The sequence below is a fragment of the Hypomesus nipponensis genome, chromosome 8 (assembly GCF_054491055.1).
Source record: "Hypomesus nipponensis isolate SF chromosome 8, ASM5449105v1, whole genome shotgun sequence".
Taxonomy (NCBI): domain Eukaryota; kingdom Metazoa; phylum Chordata; class Actinopteri; order Osmeriformes; family Osmeridae; genus Hypomesus; species Hypomesus nipponensis.
In genome coordinates this window covers 15,178,823-15,197,717 of record NC_140368.1, presented here as the reverse complement: position 1 = coordinate 15,197,717, position 18,895 = coordinate 15,178,823, and the positions used below count along the sequence as shown (strand labels likewise).

At 42.5% G+C, this 18,895-nt stretch overlaps 1 protein-coding gene and 1 long non-coding RNA gene across 2 annotated transcripts in view; one reads left to right on the top strand and one right to left on the bottom strand.

Annotated features, from left to right (window-relative positions):
• LOC146275287 (sodium channel protein type 5 subunit alpha-like) overlaps positions 1 to 18,895 on the top strand; it is a 231,935-nt gene that overhangs the window by 137,028 nt on the left and 76,012 nt on the right. The window contains exons 14-16 of the mRNA XM_084702521.1: positions 1,953 to 2,223; positions 3,378 to 3,565; positions 8,240 to 8,363. Coding sequence (XP_084558647.1) covers positions 1,953 to 2,223; positions 3,378 to 3,565; positions 8,240 to 8,363 — 583 coding nt within the window. The remainder of the gene's footprint in view (positions 1 to 1,952; positions 2,224 to 3,377; positions 3,566 to 8,239; positions 8,364 to 18,895) is intronic.
• LOC146275288 (uncharacterized) lies at positions 13,905 to 16,561 on the bottom strand. Its single transcript, XR_014766248.1, has 3 exons — positions 16,511 to 16,561; positions 15,634 to 15,683; positions 13,905 to 14,514 (listed from the first exon to the last, which is right to left on the bottom strand). It is a non-coding gene; the product is annotated as an uncharacterized LOC146275288 (long non-coding RNA).

Here is an 18,895-nt window from a genome sequence, read left to right as displayed (position 1 = left end):
CAGTCGCAATTTTTTTTTATGTTGAACCCTGGCATAATTTATTTACCCATTACAAGTGGAACAGCGTTTGTTGATTTCTTAATCTGGGTCTGAAATATGTTGTGCTTTTGGCCGTGTTCAGACCTAGGCGTCTGTTTCAGGCAGAAAGAGATGACAAGGATGTTGTTTCCAAATAGCTACAAAATAAATTGCTGGTGTTTTTTTATTGCCATAACAACCTTGAACTAATCTGGAGTTAACCTTAGCTAACATGCTAGTTTTTCTAATGACTGGAAAAAAAAGAAGAAAGAAAAACCCTTTATTTCAGAGTTGTCTTCCAAATTTAACAAGGTTGCTCAACTTGTAATTTTGGCAATTCGTAGCATTTCATTACTACATGTTAGTCTGTAACATGAAGGCAAAACTGATTCAACCATTAAAACCATATATCCTCTGAAAGTTTATACCCTCAGGATGTTATCTTATGAGACAAGAGACACATCCTTCTCTCCATATTAGTATGCTGCCCATGCATAATAAATTTGGTGTTGGTAAATGGAGTATATGGCTGATACTTTTTTGGGCTGTGCCATTTAGGGAAACAGATTCAACTACCTAACCCATGTATTTTCTGAAAGCTTACATCCTAAGGATGTGATCTGTGGAAAAGATTACAGGTTTGAACACACATTTGACCATTTCTGAACTGTCCAGTCATGCTTTAGGGAGATGCAAATTTTATAAGTAGCCTACATAATTATTAGGCTTCTAAACCTATACCAATTATGAATTTGATATGCTGATAACATGATATACATCTCAGAAATCTTCATATGAATAATGTACATTAAGTTTATGTCAATAATTATAATATGAAAGAATGCTCAATGCATCTCCATGTCTCCTGATATAGCCTAGGTGGTTGAGATTGAGAGTGAGTCAGAGGCAGGGGCAGGAAGACAGCTCTGTTGCTGAGGTGAGTGCTGAAAGGTGACAGGTAGTTGAAGATGTCCCATTGCTTATTGGGAAGTTTAGTTTTCAAAATATTTAAATGTTCAGCCCCTCAGTATATGTATAACAACTATAGTAGTAATAGTTGTGGTAAATGCACCAGAATGCGGGAAATTGCATCTACATCTTTAAAACAATTCTGAGGGAGAAACCCCCAGACCCCCCAGCAAAATGTGTCCCCCCCCACTTTCAAAATACTGCTGATGTCCATGCACTGAACTGTTGTTATTCAACTGTAACAAGGTAAATTTGGTTCTGCAATCAATGACCCCTCTGAAGAACAATAAGGATGGCGAGGACACATGCGCAGGCTCAGAGGCAGATTGCAGTTGTATTGAAGATGACGTCAGAGGGCAATACGCGGCTGGCATGACTACCCATTAGCCAATCAGAACGCTCGTACTGTCGTTGCCATATAATAATTAATATTAATTATTACTCCATTAGACCACCATTACATTTTTCCTCTCGCGCACCCCGTAAAAGCAGCTCGCGCACGAATCCCTGACCTAATGCTATCACATAGCAGTCTGCCAGCTTGATTCACCGGAGAGGTAGAGAAAGCACTCTTGATGTGGTGAAGAGGTCAGGGTGATGTTTAATTAACACACTCACACACACTCATGCACACACTCTCACACACACACTCTTTCTTATACACACACACACTCACATGCTGTAATCAGACAATTCAGGTTGTGTTGTTTGACATGGTTGTGTGGTGCTCCGGTTACATGCTGACATTTAAAACCATGACCAAATCACAAATGCTGTTTATACTGGGCTTCTTCATATGCTTTGTATACACACACACACACACACACACACAAAACACACAAAAACACACTACATACAGACACAAACACAGGAGACACGCACACACACAGTACACACAAACACAGTAAACCCACACACCTGTGTAGATGAGGTAGGTGTTGAACCTGTCTCTCTCTGCTGTCCAGGTGTTGAACCTGTTCCTGGCCCTGTTGCTCAGCTCCTTCAGCTGTGACAACCTCTCAGCTCCGGATGATGACGGTGAGATGAACAACCTGCAGATTGCCATCGCCAGGATAGCGCGAGGCCTGGGCTGGCTGCGACAGCAGCTCTGCAACTTCTTCAATGGGAACTTCAAACGGAGGCGGGAGAAGAGCAAGGAGGCCAAGGCCATGATGAAGCTAAGGAGGCTCAGCCAGCTCCACCCTGAGGGGAACGGGCTGCCCCTGGGGGTGATAGGTGAGGGGGTAACAGACTGGTACTGGGGGCAAAGTCTTAAAAAGTCTAAAATCAAATAATCCAAATAGGCCTTAAAATGTCATAATAAAAAGTCTTAATTACAAATTTGACTGGTCTTTAAAATGTATTGGATTATATGTGACTTTTATAATGTTTTAAACTTCAGTGTTTCTTAACGTGATTTGGGGATTTTGTTATAAATCAACAAACAAAAACCCACATGGAACCAATAAAAACAATGCAAACTTCAGCCCAGTCAGAATTTTTCAGAGCACGCCAAGGTAGTGTGTTACAATGTAGAGCGTGGGATAACGTGGTGCCTCCTTTCATAAAAAAGCTACTACTAAAAGTAATAAGTTAAAATTGTTTCTGTTAACGTTGCTTTAATCGAATATGGGTAAGTGCAAGTTCAACGATGCATTTAGTGCTTGGTTGAAGCCTGTTTCTGTATAGTCATGTTCAGTTGAATGTGAATAAATTATTTTACTTTGCAAGTCATTTTGGGACTATTGATTTTACTTCATATCCTTCATACATTGTTTGCCATTAAGGATGTGAAATAGGTCTTAAATTGCATTCATAAAGGTCAAAAAAAAAGTCTTAAATGTAACTTGTTGAAAACTGCAGAAACCCTGTGGGGGTCATAGGTGAGGGGGTAACAGACTGCATGGCTTGAAATTGTGACAATTTTGGTCATAAATGCTCCTGAAATTGCATCTGTGCAACCTCAAAATATTTTTGGGAGCATTTGTGCGAGTGCAAATAATTGTTATGGTATGACCCATTTTAAATTCTTTACCAGACGCTCTTTAATTAGCCTACTATACAGTATGCACCTCCTGTGAACTGATACAGCGACTGGTCTACAGTTCTATCCAACGTTACATAACCAGTTAAAATTCATCATTACGTTCTCAACTTTAATGCAGATTTTAGATTGAAATTAGCCAAAATTTGAAGAGCTGAAAAGACTATATTAAAATATTTGGTGGGTGCTCTTAAATTTTTGCTGGTGCTCACAAGTAAAAAGCCCTGGACTAGTACTGGTGGTAATAGGTGAGGGGGGTAACAGACTGGTCCTGGGGGTAGTAAGTAAGGAGGGAAAGAAGTGTTGCTTGCCATGGAAAGTACAACTATTGCATTGTGTTGTGTAGGTCGCCATGGAGAGCAGTACATGTTGCCTGATGGAGACAGCTACATGACCAACCCTAACCTGACCATTAGTGTTCCTATTGCCCCCGGAGAGTCGGACCTGGAACTTCCCGAGGAAGAGGACGATGAGCAGAGCGACTGCTCTGAGGAAGAGGAGGAGGAAGAGGAGGATGAGGAAGAGAGCAAGCCGGTGAGGAAACATCCCACACAGGCACTTGAAACACAACTCTTTCTGCTCTCTTTGTCTCTATCTCTGTCTCTCTCTATCCTCCCTGTCTGTCTGTCTGTGTCTGTCAATCCTCCATGCTTTCTCTCTCTAGTTACATTTACATTACATTTAGTCATTTAGCAGACGCTCTTATCCAGAGCGAGTTACAGTAAGTACAGGGACATTCCCCCCAAGGCAAGTAGGGTGAAGTGCCTTGCCCAAGGACACGTCATTTTGGCACAGCGGGGAATCGATCCGGCAACCTTCTGATTACTAGCCTGACTCCCTCACAGCTTTGCCATCTCCCCCCTCTGAACCCCCCTCGTTCCCCTTCTCTCTCTCTCCTCCCAGTTCTCTCTCTCTCTACTTCCCCTTCTGTCTCTCTCCTTTCTCCCCCCTCTACTCTGTTAGAGGAAACATGTTAGCAGGACGTGAACACTTCCCTTGTCTCCTGTTCCTACCGCTGCATGCACCACACGAACAATGACCCACGACAGCATCCAGGCAGACACCGCCCAATCAAACACTCTAGGGCAAAGTGCATAATGGGCCGGCATTTGACTTGTACTCGGCAATCTGTCTCTCTGCATCCATTCATGTGTGTGTGTGCTGGGATAATATACAGTTGGCAGGCTGCAGACATGATTCAGCATGGAAGCATAAAGAGGGATGTGTACTCCTTCTGTCTGCCTTTTCTCCCTCTATCTCTCCCTCTTTTTCTTCCTCTGTTTTGTGTCTTAATACTCCTGTTTTGGCTTCTTCTGTTCTCTTTCTCCTCTTCCTCTGCCCTGCCCCTTTCCCACCTACTCTCTCCCTCTTCCCTCCTCTGCCCTCCTCCCTCCCCCTCTTCCTCCCCCTCCCCGTTCCTCTGTCTAATCAAACTTGACTTATCTGTGTCATGTTGTTCCTGTCCACACCTGGTCTGCTGACACAGGGGGGCAGAGAGCATCTACCTCCTCCTCCTCCTCCTTACTGCTGCCTCCTCCTCCTCTTCCCCCTGCTTCTCTACTACTCCTCCTATGCCACCTTTCATGCACCTGTTCTTTTACCTCCTCTCCTTCTCTGTCCATCCTTCTCTCTTTTATCTTCTTGCTCCCACCATCTTATCACACCTGCCCTGTGCCCACTCTCTCTTTTCATCCTCCAGGACACCTGCCCCCTCCCCTTCTCTCTCTCGCTCTCTCTCTGGCCTTGTCAGTGTGAGAAGTTGACTGTGATGATGACTGTGCAGATATACATGCAAGTGCCACATCTACTTGAAAAACATGCCCTCCTGTGTGTGTGTCTATGTGTGTGTGAGAGAAAGAGATTGTGCACTGACATCCAATTCTTTAGGATACAAACTAGTAAACTAGAATAGTATAATTTTTTGTAAAGGACCAAGGCACTAGCGAGTGGGCTGGAGGATTGGTGGACAGGCTGAACATGTGTGCGTGTGTGTTGTGAAGACCAGATATTTCCCCTCTTGTACGCCCCCACCCACTCCCAGAGAACCCCCAGCCCCCACCCCTTCCGTTCTAGGTCACACTCTCTACTGTAAGCTAAGGAATCATAACGATGCAGGTGATTAATGCCATTCAGTAGATGCACTTATTCACAGCAAAATCCAGTTCAGTGGTGACATGTGTTGTTATTTTAGTGTGTAAGCCTGTTAGAGCTGATGGATGATCTGCAGGTGGCCAGCCAGGCCATGAGCAGTGATCTCCTGCTGAGGAAGCATATTTCCCACTCTGGTACCCGGGTGATTTACATGACTCATCAGGAACCCTTAACCTTGAATCACTGGAACACCACAGCCACACTGGCAGACTAGCAGAGCTGGTAAAAGGACACTGGGTCATCCTTCATCACTGTGGACTCCTATTGTGGGTCGACATGGTGACCAGAGATTGGGTCCCTGGGCCTTGCTCTCCCAGACCTGAGGTTGGGTCCCTGGTCCCTGCTCTCCCAGACCTGAGGTTGGGTCCCTGGTCGCTGGTCCCTGCTCTCCCAGACCGCCATGTCTGTAACAGTTTCACGTGCAATTAATAATCCTTCTTCCCTGTCACTGATGAGTCATGATTGACTGTGGGGACAGTTCCTGGAAGATCGTGGAGCCTGCCTCTCCAGGGGCTGGTGGGAAGGCCCGGTGTTCCAGGAAAGGTTCCTGAAAGACACCACAGGGCTGCCACGGCAACCACAAGCTCCAGGCAACCTGAACCTCCACGGCAACAGCTGAGCAACATAGACATTCGGCAGTTATTCAATGTAACATGCAACACTGGTGCCCACTGTGTGGGTGGTGTGTAGGTTTGTGGCTTTGTTCAGGTGGCTGTCAGTTTGCAAATACTGAAACCTCATGGGGTCAGGACCACAGGGGACCTAACGATCCCACATAATCTTTCATACAAAGTTGTATGTGTCTCAATAGCTTCCTCGCCTCTCCTCTCCTCCATCTTCAGAAAGACAGACAGACAAGCAGACAGACAGACAAGCAGACATGCAGGCAGAGAGACAGACAGGCAGGTGCATCAGCAGCATTTATTCATGAGGTTTGTGTTGACTCAGGTGGCTGTACCTGCTGATGGTACACAGCTGAGACCCCCACTGTGGCATTGTGGAAATATCCATCACACACAAACACACACATACACAGTGACAATGGCTGATCCTTCCCTGTATACATTCAGCATATTACTGTCCTAGCCAGCCTTCTCAGCTGTCTCTACACAGTGTACAGCTGAGCTCATCACACTGTTTTACAAGATTGGTGTTTGCTGGGTGTGGTGTGTGTCTGCCAGCATGAGTGTGTTTGAGAGTGTGTGCATGCATGAGTACATGCATGTGTCCTAAATTAACAGAAGACCCTTCTAATCCTTCCATTGTTTCTTTTCTTTTTTTCAAACACACTGCAACATTACCAAAAAACACATACTTTCCATGTGGTAGTCTGCAGGTACCAAAGTACAGCAACACAGACAGAAAATATTACCCCCATTTGTCCCCATTTAAACTTCTTAAGAAGGTACCCTGCATTAGTGAATTTATACCCAGAATCTTTATGTTTGGCTAGCATTAACTAGTGTGAGGCTCTAACCATCGTGAGTTCAATCCTGTCCTTGTAACAAGGTATGGTTGTAGTTTTTAAATTCCTCAGTCTGGTCCAAAACGGGGAGACCATCAGATGTACCCATTAGAGTTCTTACATTTCCAGCACTCAGCTTTGAATTAGACCAAGCTTGAGTCTAACTTATAAATTGTAACCCATGTAGAGGATGTATACAATTCCATAATTGGAGTTACTTCCAAAAGTCCCCTTTACTAGTTAGATTATATTGATCCTTTAGCCACTGATATGAGCAGAACACTCTAAACCCTCTAACATACTCCTTTGTTTCCTGTCTTAATCACAGGATTTTCCCATATAGATGAGTAGCCTTGTTTATATTGAGACAGTCAACATCCCATTCTGGAGCGGACTGGGATGTTTTTTTTGCAACAGAGCATCTATAAATCTAAGACGGGACATGAGCGACTTCTCTATCTCCATATAACCCAGATGTGAACCACTTCCTGACCAGTGTTGGCATGTTTTTACCATTTTAAAGGCAGAATTGCACAGTTCTGTATTGGCCATTCATTGTCCTAGAGTGGTAAACAGCTTAATCACACTAATTTAGGGTTTCTTCCCATTTCACAGGTAATCCCTAACTACCTTGTTAAACTTCTTAAGCGCTGACATGACAATGTAAATAAATCATCATAGAGTTCATCTTTGAAGACACCATCATTTTAACGGTATTCATTTTTCCCCACAGAGATAAATTCCCTATTTTCCACATGGTAAAGCTAGTCTTCATATTTCATCAGTGGATTTCTATTAATTATTTTGAAAGTCTGTAGTCACTCAGATATTCCCTCCCGAATGATAGCCACCTAAATGGAAATACTCCAACATCCACAGGGGAGCGATACAGAAGACTAGCCTGGTCCTAACCAGACCCTCGTACATTTCATTTGTACAGAGGGTCTGGGATCTCTCCATTGACAAACGTTAACTTCCTTGAAGGTGGGTCCTCTGTTTAAAACTATTGGATCTGCCCAGAACCACTCTGATTTGCCATAACCAATCGCAAGCATTCGCCTTAGCCAACTCCTTCACCACTACTGTAATGGAGCTAGCTGCCGTAGCTGGAAAATCAAACTTTTCCCGAACTCCGTGGGGAGGAGGGCCACAACATCATGGCCACCAACAAAACTAAGCAAGGAATATTCTTGCTCCGACTTTAACCTATGGATATTCGGCAGAGTTGCCACAACGACAGAATAGCTTCGCTCACATCTTTCTCCGCCGCCATTACTGAACTGCTCAAACTGCACAACATTAACGTCATTGTTCTCAACCACTCCCTCTGTTCGCTGATTGGACCTCCAAATGTTTTTCTTTCTGGAAACCGACTTCAAAGTCAAGCTCCCAGACCTAGTACAGAAGCAAAATCCAAATTGAGCGGAAGTACGTAGGAGCGCAGAGCCAGGCTAACAGAAGACTGGCAGTGCCTTAGATTTTTGTCAGTTGATATTGTAGCTTGAAATTCACCAGCGTTTCATTTTTAGATCTGTGATGTGGTTAGGGTTTGTGTACCAGTATGATGACCACTGATTGGTTGTCTCCCTCAGCAGAAGGATGCCATCAGTCTATCAGAGGGCAGCACTGTGGATCTAAGGAAGGCTGGCGAGGAAGAGGATGAGTACTCAGAGACCGCTGAAGAGGCCATGGACCCTGATAACTGCTTCCCTGACAGTGAGTCTGACAAACAGGAAGTTACGATTGTTTAATTGCTGACAGGATCAGCCTGACCTCCCAGTTTCCATGGAAACCAAACAGGGCCAGGTTGAGCCACTCCTCTCTCTCACACATTGTCAAACAAGAACCAGTTCGGATACATATTTAATTAACCATTAATTGGTGCATTGTGGTACACGGTTTGTGTTTGGCAGAGTGGGAACAAATCGAGGGCTGCTCCTTTCCAGTCACATCAGCCATACGTATACACCTGCGTGTTTAGGGACTTTGGTCCGCCCTGTTCTTGAGCCTGCTCTGGTACATGAACAACCTGCTAACCAACACTCTACTGTCTGGATGTGATTTATGGACCCACTTTTGTGAAACGTTGGCAAAAAGAAAGGTGTTCCACCAGAACATCTGCAGAAATCCATCCCTGCTTTTAGCCATGCAAAACATGGACAAATAAAAGAGCTGAAGTTGTTGTTTTATCTCCCGGGGAAAAAGGGGGAAGCTTCTCGTTGACTACGATAAATTAATGTGTTTGCTTTTTGTGCCATGTTATAAATTAATGTATTTTTGTCTTGCTATAAATCTGTATATGTGCATAGATACTGTATATTTCATGTCACTGGGCTGGCCAGTGAGGCTGCTGTAGGAGAGGCATTAGGACGTCAATGTAGCCAGGTCTGGTGGTGGGAGGAGCACTCTCTCTCCTGGCTAAATAATGACCTTTCTCTTGGTTGATTCTCTTGGCCCGTGGTGAAGACATTATTACTCTGTGATAGTCCCACATTACTGCTGAGTGGGTGGGTACATTGTGCAGATGAGTGTGTATTTAACCAGTTTATAATGCAGTGGGCTGGATAGAAACGCCTAGTCTAAATATTTACCCTGCTCCTTGCACCCCCCCCCCATCATAAAACATTAAACAATCTGGTGGCATTTGAAAGGGTAATGGAGCTGTAGATTGAATGTCTGTTTGTCAGCAGAGATAGAGAAAAGGCATGTCAGGCTGCCAAATGGCAGTGTTTCAATTGGAAAATGATTGACTACCAGAATGCACTTCAGTCAAACTAATAGTGCAGACCATGTGAGGTAACCCCAAACATCAGGGAGGGCCGTCAGAACAAGCCTGGAGGACTTTCTGGCCTGCATGGAGTACTTCCTGTAACGAGTGTCAGACTACCAGGGTTTTAGTGTGGTGGTCTGGGTTTGGTGTTGAGAGACTGATTGTATGTCTGAGTAATAATAGGAGTGGTCTCCGCTGGTTTATCCCAGCTTCTCCAGTGTTTCCCACATATTACAAAGCTATTTGGGGCGGAGGGTTGTTTCATGTCAGATGGGGGGTGGGAGGGGTTCAAACACAGAACTTTATAATATTAAATATTAATCCAAAATGATTCACACCTTCACAAAATCAACACCAACAAACAAATAATTTCTGATATGCAGGTAGCAATGCTAGTGCTAAATAACAATTTAACTGGTCGGCTCCATGACGCCGGGTAAGTAGCTAGCTCCTGAGACTTCTCACCAAAAGAACGAAGGGGAACCTTTGATTAAGACATGTTCGTAGGTACCTAGCAAAAAGTAGCCTCAACTTTCCTAGACCTTTAGCTATGGCACTAATGCTGAAGGCTCGCTGATATAGCTGTGTGTCTTACTAGAAGGAAATGCAGCTGAACAAATACGCTGCATGTTTTAACCTAAATAGTGTAAAAAAATGTTTTTACAAAACGCAATATGTGGCAGCCGGTGTTGATTCTGTGGCGCACCGCCACAAATTAGTCTGTGTGGGAAACACTGTTCTCTTAATCGCTCCCGGTGTCTCCCAGTCGTACCTAGTCTCTCCTATTCTCTGCCAGTTTTTCCTAATCTCTTTTAGTTTCACCCAGTTTCTCCGGTGTATCCCAGTGTCTCCGTTTCCCGTTGGTCGCTTCTGGTCTCTCCATTCTCTGCTCCCAATTGGGTTGGTATCCAGACAGACACTTGCTCATTGGGCCTTGGCCTGGGTGGTGGTGCATGTGTGTGTCTCCCTGATAGCAGCTAGCTGTGCCCCTCATCCCCCCTAATGTGCCCCTCCACAGTCTAAAAACACACACCCTTCCTGATGAAATCCTTACAATATATTTGGTATAGCACCCAGATCAATCGTCTGTTGGGTAATGCCTGTCGAAAAACGGTGGAATGCTACTGAGCACTCAACACACGATAACCACACCACATCTCTTTAATAGATGTTTAACACAGTATAAACACCATTGAGCCTAGATCCCAGCCCTTACGGAAAGAAAATATATTTACCAATATATGACCACCCCAATGCACACAAAGGACAACCCATGCTCCCCCAAATACACCAGAGATCACGGACACAACAAACAAAGGGCAGGAAGCCCACAGACAGAAAACACACAAACTCCCCCAAATATGTCAGATTGACTGACACATGTATCAGAGAGCAAGTGGCCCACAAACAGAAAACAAACATACTCCCCCAAATATACTAGACAGACTAATAAATGTATCAGAGAGCAAGTGACCCACAAACGGAAAACACACATACTCCCCCAAATATACTAGATAGACTAATACATGTATCAGAGAGCACATGAGAAAAAAATGACATGGACACAGTAAACACAAATTCTGGTGAACCCAGGTGAGGCAGACGTCTTGTAGACGAAGCAGACGCCTCAGTTGAAGAGGCAGGAACGGGAGAGGCGCTCGGTCACCGACAGGGGCAGGTACACCAGACCCAGGGCCGACGCATGGAGGCTTGAGGCGTTCCCATGCGTCGTTGCAGCACCGCAGGGCCTCCTCCAGCTTGTCAACGATTTCCGGGAACAACCTGTACTGCAGCTGCCGGTGGCGCTGCATCTTGGCCCGGCGGGACCGGTGGAAGTGTTGGAGCTTAGCCCACGTGGCAAAGGAGATGATGGAGCTCGCTAACGCCCTCCGCATGGGGCCGCCCATCTTGCCCTCCTCCACGTGCTTATGGCTCTCCCTCGATCTGGATACCATGTCATTTGTCCTTATTTCCTCTCTAAATTAAACATCTCTCTCATCATCATAACTGTGAAAAAAAAACGAAACAAGCGCGGAGTTAGCCACAGCTAACGCCAAACGACTGCACCCGAAAGCCCATCGACGTAGGTAGCAGAGACATGCCAGGCCCCAACGAGAAAAAATTAAAATCCATCCCACCGCTGTCACCAATGTAGCCGACTGTTTGGGTTCGTTTATGTTGCATTAATCCTTAGAGACGGACACGGTCTTCGGGCACACTTTGTACATCTTTACTGTATCTCCCTCACACATAGCATTCCACTCCACTCACTTTCTTTCAACATCAGAACCACACACCCCTGTCACAATAAAGGCCCACAAGAAAATACCTTACAGTAGTATCCATGGCAACCGGAGGACTATGGGTTTACGTTACACGAGTGAACTAGCTTGCAGAAAAAAACTATTTTGTATTAGCCATATTAAAAGTAAGTTTTCTTGCGTACCAGTTAACAGAAAAAACACCATGGTATTCATTTTAAAAGCTGCTACTTTAGCTAATTCAGAAAGCTAGTCAGCAGCTCCCCCTCTAGCTAACTTTAACAACAAAAATTCTGACAAAGTTTAGTTGGAGGGTGTTTAGTCTAAGAATGATGGCGTTTGGTTTGAGAGTGTTTCGTCTGAGAATGATGCCGTTTGGTTTGAGAGCGTTTTTTTCTGAGAATGAAGGCGTTTGGTTTGAGAGCGTTTGGTTTGAGAGCGTTTTGTCTGAGAATGACAGAGGTTTTTCTGGCGGCGTTTAGTTTGAGAGCGTTTTGTCTGAGAATGACAGAGGTTTTTCTGACGGCGTTTAGTTTGAGGGCGTTTTGTCTGAGAATGACAGTTTTTTCTGAGACTGAAGCCGTTTCGCCTGAGTCTGACGATTTTTGGTCTGAGACTTGACGCCTTTTTGTTTGAGTCTGACAATTGAGTCTGAGATCTGAGGATGTCCTAAAATGAACACCGTACACAGGAGAAACGTCTTATTTTATTATTCAGTAACTGAACACTGCAAAGTCTAGATCTTGGAATCGCTCAATTGGATGAGAGGTTGAGATGGTAGACGAAGGATTCCAGGTCCAACTCCAGATAGGGTTTTTTTTTTTTTTTACAAAACAGTTTCCAGTTCTGGGTAATCCCTGTGTAACTATCTATTATGTCAATTTTACAATATTTTGCCATTTTGAACGAGGAATTTGCCATTGCTGCTTGCAGCTATATATTTTTTTACATATAATTCAAATATATTCTACCTTATATTAAACACACATGTGACACTATATCTTTACATATATTACCAATACATTTTCCCATATAAATCAGAATACATTATGGTGGTATTTATAGACATAAAATTGCATATATTTTGGGATATATAAACACATATATTATATATTCATGTTGAATATGTTGCAATATATGGAAAACGGCAATCATTGCTGTATTCTGCAATATATTGCAATATATTACATGAATATATATTATAGTTTATAATATTAGTAATATATTTATCATCAATATATTATCCCATGTATTTCCGTACAATATAAATATTAAATCCCATATTAGACATATATTGCCTCATGTATCACATTATATTTTCCAATATACTGCAATATATTTTCCTTCCGTAAGGGAGGATGTGCATTTATACTGACAGTAGAGATGATGCTAGCAGACCCAGCCACACCATCCAGACCCTAATTAGTGTGAGTTTTTTCTGTCAGGATGAGGCTAGGCTAGTGATGACTGGGGGCGTCCTGCTTGTTTTGGGGAAAGAGAGCAAAGGATGACAAACATCTGTCCAGGAGTTGGAAAAATTACGCAACACTGACACACACTATAAAAAAACATCCACACATACTGTATACAGACACACAGAGAGACCAACCCAGAGTCCGACCATGTTGTGGCTTGCTGGCTGGCAGGCCTGGATTGAGTTAACAGCCCGTAAATTGATAACAGGAAGTGTTTCAGTGGCTCCGATGGCAGTAACTGAGACAGCTTGACAGATGGCAGAGCAGAGGCTTGAGGATGGCTCTGTTCTGAAAGGGGAGAGTTTCAACGGTAGGTGGCAACAGAGGAGGCTGTGTGTGCGGGACAGAGAGGTTATGGCTTGCAGGGAGGAGATAGGAGGTCCGTTGGACTGGAATCTCTTCCTCTGAACACACCTGGGCCGGGTCTCAACCCAGCACACGTTTCTTATCAGTAGCATTAGGTTGGAGTCATTATTTCTTTAATGAAATATGTTCACCTACTTGGTGACACAGGCTGCTAAAAAGATCAATAAACAAAAATTGTACGTGAAAAAAAAAAAAAATTGTGTAGCAGGGTTTGCTCGTTTTAAGATCAAAGTACTTAATGTATAATAAAGTCTCGGGGCACCACCCTAATATTGGTTTAGGACATTAGGAAATCCTATATTTAATATGTAATAATCAGTTTCATCTTAAGTAGTAAATTCTATGAAAGTAGAGCAGATCAGATAATGTGAGAGATACGCGAGTATTATACACAATGATTTATTTAAGAAAAAATAACTATAATGAACAAATACCAGATAAGGTATTGGTTAGTTTGGCTAAAACAGTACAGTAGGCCTATTCTAATGAGAGCGAGCTACACAATGGCTATGCAGAGCACGTGTGGAGGGGGAAGGGAGAGAGAGTGAGAAAGAGGTGGAGAAGAAGAGGTAGGCTTCTATAGTAACAACGGACAATCAATGGCAACTGACCTAATGATGGTCAGGTTAAATCATTTGTAAAATACAATCAAACATCAACAATTAAATCACAACATGCCAATATGTATGTCACAAGTAAGAAATATTGCAAATCGCAGTTACTTTTGTCGGTTTGAAGAAAGGAGTCAATGGTTCGTTATGTCCAACAAATAGAAAAACGGAATCTCTCGTCAAAGTTCGTCTCGGCGCTCAGTGAATTTGCAAGTTATGAGGACGGTCAGAAATTATGCGTTTCACATCAGTTATTCCTACGAACAAGGGGGATGATTGTACATTTGGGGGTTTTATACTCCAAAGAACAGGGGGGTATCCATGTGAAGGTGACTTCTCTCATTGGTCAGTTACTCCCCACCTGGGCGTCGTCCTGAGATCTGCCTAGAGGTGTGAAGTGGCTGTTAGCTCTGAGTTCCGTTATCTCAAATGTCCATGGAATACTTTAACTTCAAAATATAACAATACAATTTCATAAATGTTTTTGTTAGTATGACACAATTATTTGGATATCAAAATTGACTGACTTAACTATACTTGAAGGGAAGTTATAATCAAACATCAATTAAACAACGTTCTAAGTAAATGAGAAATAAACACACACTATAACACATCGACTACTGTCATAGAAATAGTGTCCCTGAGCCATGTAGTCCTTGAGAATATGTTTGTAAATCCACAAAATAAAGTTATTTCTTATAAATCCTTTGTCTGATACTGTGAGACTGTGTGACCTCTGTTCCTGACCCCATATAGGGCCAGAAGCTTTGAGGCTCCTGCTCTGGGGAGATAAGGGCAAAAGGAGGAAGACCCTTTCCTTGTCGGGGGTAGGAGAAAGGTGTGATGGTACCATGCTATGTTTGTTGGCTCTGCGTTACATAAGTAACTCAATACAAACAAAATGTTTAGGAAGCACTCATCATTTGTCAGAAAAGTATGGAGGTTTTAAAGGCCAAAACTACATTTATCAATACATAAATCATTATAAAATGAATGCTTGAATAAATCCTCTATATTATATATAATTGGGTATGCTTGCCTTCATCGAGCACAACCTTTATTCTCTCACTTATTATTATTATTTATTATTATCCCACCCCTAAGGATACGTCAATATTTGGACTACCTAGACAACGCGGGTGTCAAAAGATTTGTCTTGGTCCTGATTGCGTTGCCTCTATTGGGATTTACGTTCCGTTGCACGGTTTAAGGCTTGAATTAAGTTTTTGTGGCAAAAAGTGCTTTGTGTGCACCAAGGGACCTCAGTGCTAGCCTAATGTCACAACGTCAGCACACGTTAGCAACAACGCAGACACCCATAGATACGCCGTTCTAGTAACACAGACAGCGATATCAGCGAGCCCTCAACATTAGTACCGTAGCTAAAAGTCTGGGAAAGTTGAGGCTACTTTTCGCTAGGTACCTACGAACATGTCTTAATCTGCTGGACAAAATGGGTTCCTCTTTGTTCTTTTGGTGAGCAGTCTCACAAGCCCTACTTACCCAGCGTCATGGAGTCTTCTGTTGTGTGGGAATCGCAAGAGTTAACCAGTCTAAGGGCATATAAAAATACAGGGTGTTGATATTCACAGCCTGGAAACATACCGCTCTGCAACCGACGCAAGCACACCCCACAATTTCCCCAGAAATTGTACCCTCTCTAGTTACATAATAAAATTATTGAATATATAATTATATAATTTAAGGCTTAATTGACAAAGTAAAGATATTTATCACAAATTAAACAAGATACATTGAATGTATTCGTGTATTTATTTATTTCATGACATATTTACACATTTTTATACTTACGCTTTCCTAACCTAGTGTGTTAACAGAGATAAGTCGCGATGGCAATGTATACCCATAGGCAGCTTACCTATCCCCACGTCCCTGGGAAACTAAACTAAAAGCACTACACCAAGTATAGGCAACTAAGACTAAACGTTAATACAAGGACAGAAGTACTGGGGGATATTTTTGAAAGCGGGTTCAACAAACCTGTGAACCTAACCCTGAACTCTGAGTTGAGATTTGTGTACTTGAGAGATATGTCTCAAGATTATTCGTAAATGCAAGTACCATGATCCACAAAAACAACATTCTCAATCGTGATTTGTAAGTTAGTATTTACATAAATGTGCTATGATTTGTACATTAGATGTCCATTCGTAATTGATTAAAATTACGTAAAAATGTGTATGTGTAAAACAATGTTGTAACTTTGCTAAGAGAAGTGATTGTAACTGCTCCTAACATTACATTACTACTTTGGTTCTTGTTAATTAGTTATTAGTCAAAGTTTCAAATTGTATTAGCCAGCTGGCTTGCTATCTCACTGTTAAGCAAGTAAGACCATTTCAAGCGATTTATACTTAACTGTTTAAGACACACCATCATCAGGCGACACTTCTTGTCCAGCTATGGCTAGATATCGCCCTAACGGAGCGAAATCCCTGAATGCACTACACAGCCATGCAGAGAACAACACTGCCCCCTACTGGATGTCACTGTCGAAAGGGGGGAGGCGCATACGTGTGTGAAACAAGCTATTTGTGTGTGGATCGCAAAAGACTGAAAACAATGTCTCAAAATTGTAATTGGAAGAAGGATTGAACGCATGTATTGGGCGATCCACAAATGCAGATTCAACACTTCACACGCAGAATTGTAGATTTAGAAGTGACAGACCATAAGAAATGCCCACACGAAATGTTACATTTTTAATACATTACAAACAATATATTCACGAATAGACATCTATGTGTACAAATAATAGCACATTTATGTAAATTCCAACTTACATGTCACAATTAATATATATTTTTTGTGGATCGCAAAACACATTTGCAAATCGTGGACCATTTGTGGATCATGGTACTTACATTTATGAATATGTTGAGACATATCTCTCTCCATAGCCAGAGAGCTACATTCATTGACATCACTAATTTCATTAAGAGGCAAGTCAGAATCTTAACTGACCCAGTGTTTGGAAAACGTCAGGTGGCTGAGCGGGTAGAGCATCGGGCTAGTAATCTGAAGGTTGCCAGTTAGATTCCCGGCCCGTGATGTTGTGTCCTTGGGCAAGGCATTTCACCCTACTTGCCTCGGGGAGAATGTCCCTGTACTTACTCTAAGTCGCTTTGGATAAGAGCGTCTGCTAAATGACGAAATGTAAATGTAAACATTGCTGACAGGTGTAAGCAAACACAAGCAACAACTTTGTTGTTAGCTGGAATTAAAGGAACTAGCTTTGCCACCACCAGGGTTCAACATAAGCGATGGCCTGGGGCCAGTAAAAAGTAACATTGGGACAGTTAAATAGCAACTCACTGGCCCGATTGGGCCACTGCAAATTGAAGAAAATAAAAAATAAATTGCATCGTAAAAGTTAACATCCTTCATATGTTTTGCTATCTGCTAAATGCATAAATAACTTAGCAGCTCGTGGGGGGCACATTTGGCAAATCAAGAGTTGAGTGAGTGACGAGTGGTTGTCAAATTGTAATTCTCTAATCTCTATACATTTAAGAACTGGCGCGAGACAAAAGTGAAGATGAAAGCAAAGTAGAGCTATGAGTTCAAACGGAAGCAAAAAAAATTATGGACTGTGTCGTCTGTCGTATGTTCCCGCATAAAGCAGACAAAAGTGGATATTTTTTACACAGGCACCGACAATTTTCGAAAACAATCCCTGACCAGCCATGCTAGCAGGCAGCACCTGGTTTGCGTGACAGTTAAGCGGATGGTTGACAATCCATCTTCTAGGCCGTTGACCATGCTGGTTAGGAATTTAAATGCAGATGCCCATCATGTTATTGCACGATTTATAACAACGGCATATCACGTAATTAAGACGGACAGACGTTCGCTTTGTTCCCCCGGGCTATTGAACTGCAGCAGAAGAATGGTGTCGACTTGGGTACTTAGTATCATACTGATGAAATGCAATGGAAGCTTTTATAAATTAGCATTGAGGGACCATTGAGGTTTCAGTTTCAGCCAGACAGTCGTGCAGAGAGGGCTGTCAGCAGGGAAAAGAGCACGTCATTTTTGAAGTTATAAGTCAATTGTTTTGCTGACTATTACCTTATAATTTTTTATCACTAGAAATGTGATTTCATTTTTGTTCTTTTTATATCCAGGATGTGTTTAATAAATGGTTAAACATGTTAACAGAATAACATAACTTATAAGTCTTTGGTTTTGTTGTAAAAATGATAAATTACAACTTTTGGAGGGGGGGCCAGTAAAAATGGCCTTGGGGCCAGTCGCAATTTTTTTTAATGTTGAACTGTAGCCTTTGTGGAAAACAAAACAGCCTGGAACCAAAGTGAAGCAACATATTCAAACAGTAAGGAAAACATATCTTTGCTGTGGGGTGGACACACATTGGATTTGTATCCCCAATTGGGGAAAAGAGCTCTCAAAGAGAAGATGGATGTCTTGAGGGAAAATGTTTCTGCTGTTTCCGCTGCTCCAGACTAACTTTTTTTGGCACACACCTTAAATCAACCTGCAATGCAATTTTTCCAATTGTCCCCATTTTAAATGTATTACCGTATTTTCCGGACTATAAGTCACACATTTTTCATAGTTGGACTGGTCTTGCGACTTATAGTCAGGTGCGAGTTATATATCAAAATATATATAATTTAACATGTTTTTCAATTAGTGCTGTCATTTAAACGTGTGTAACTGCGTTAACGCAAAGCCATTTCAACTGTGTCAATTTTTTAATCGCAAGATTAACATTCTTTTT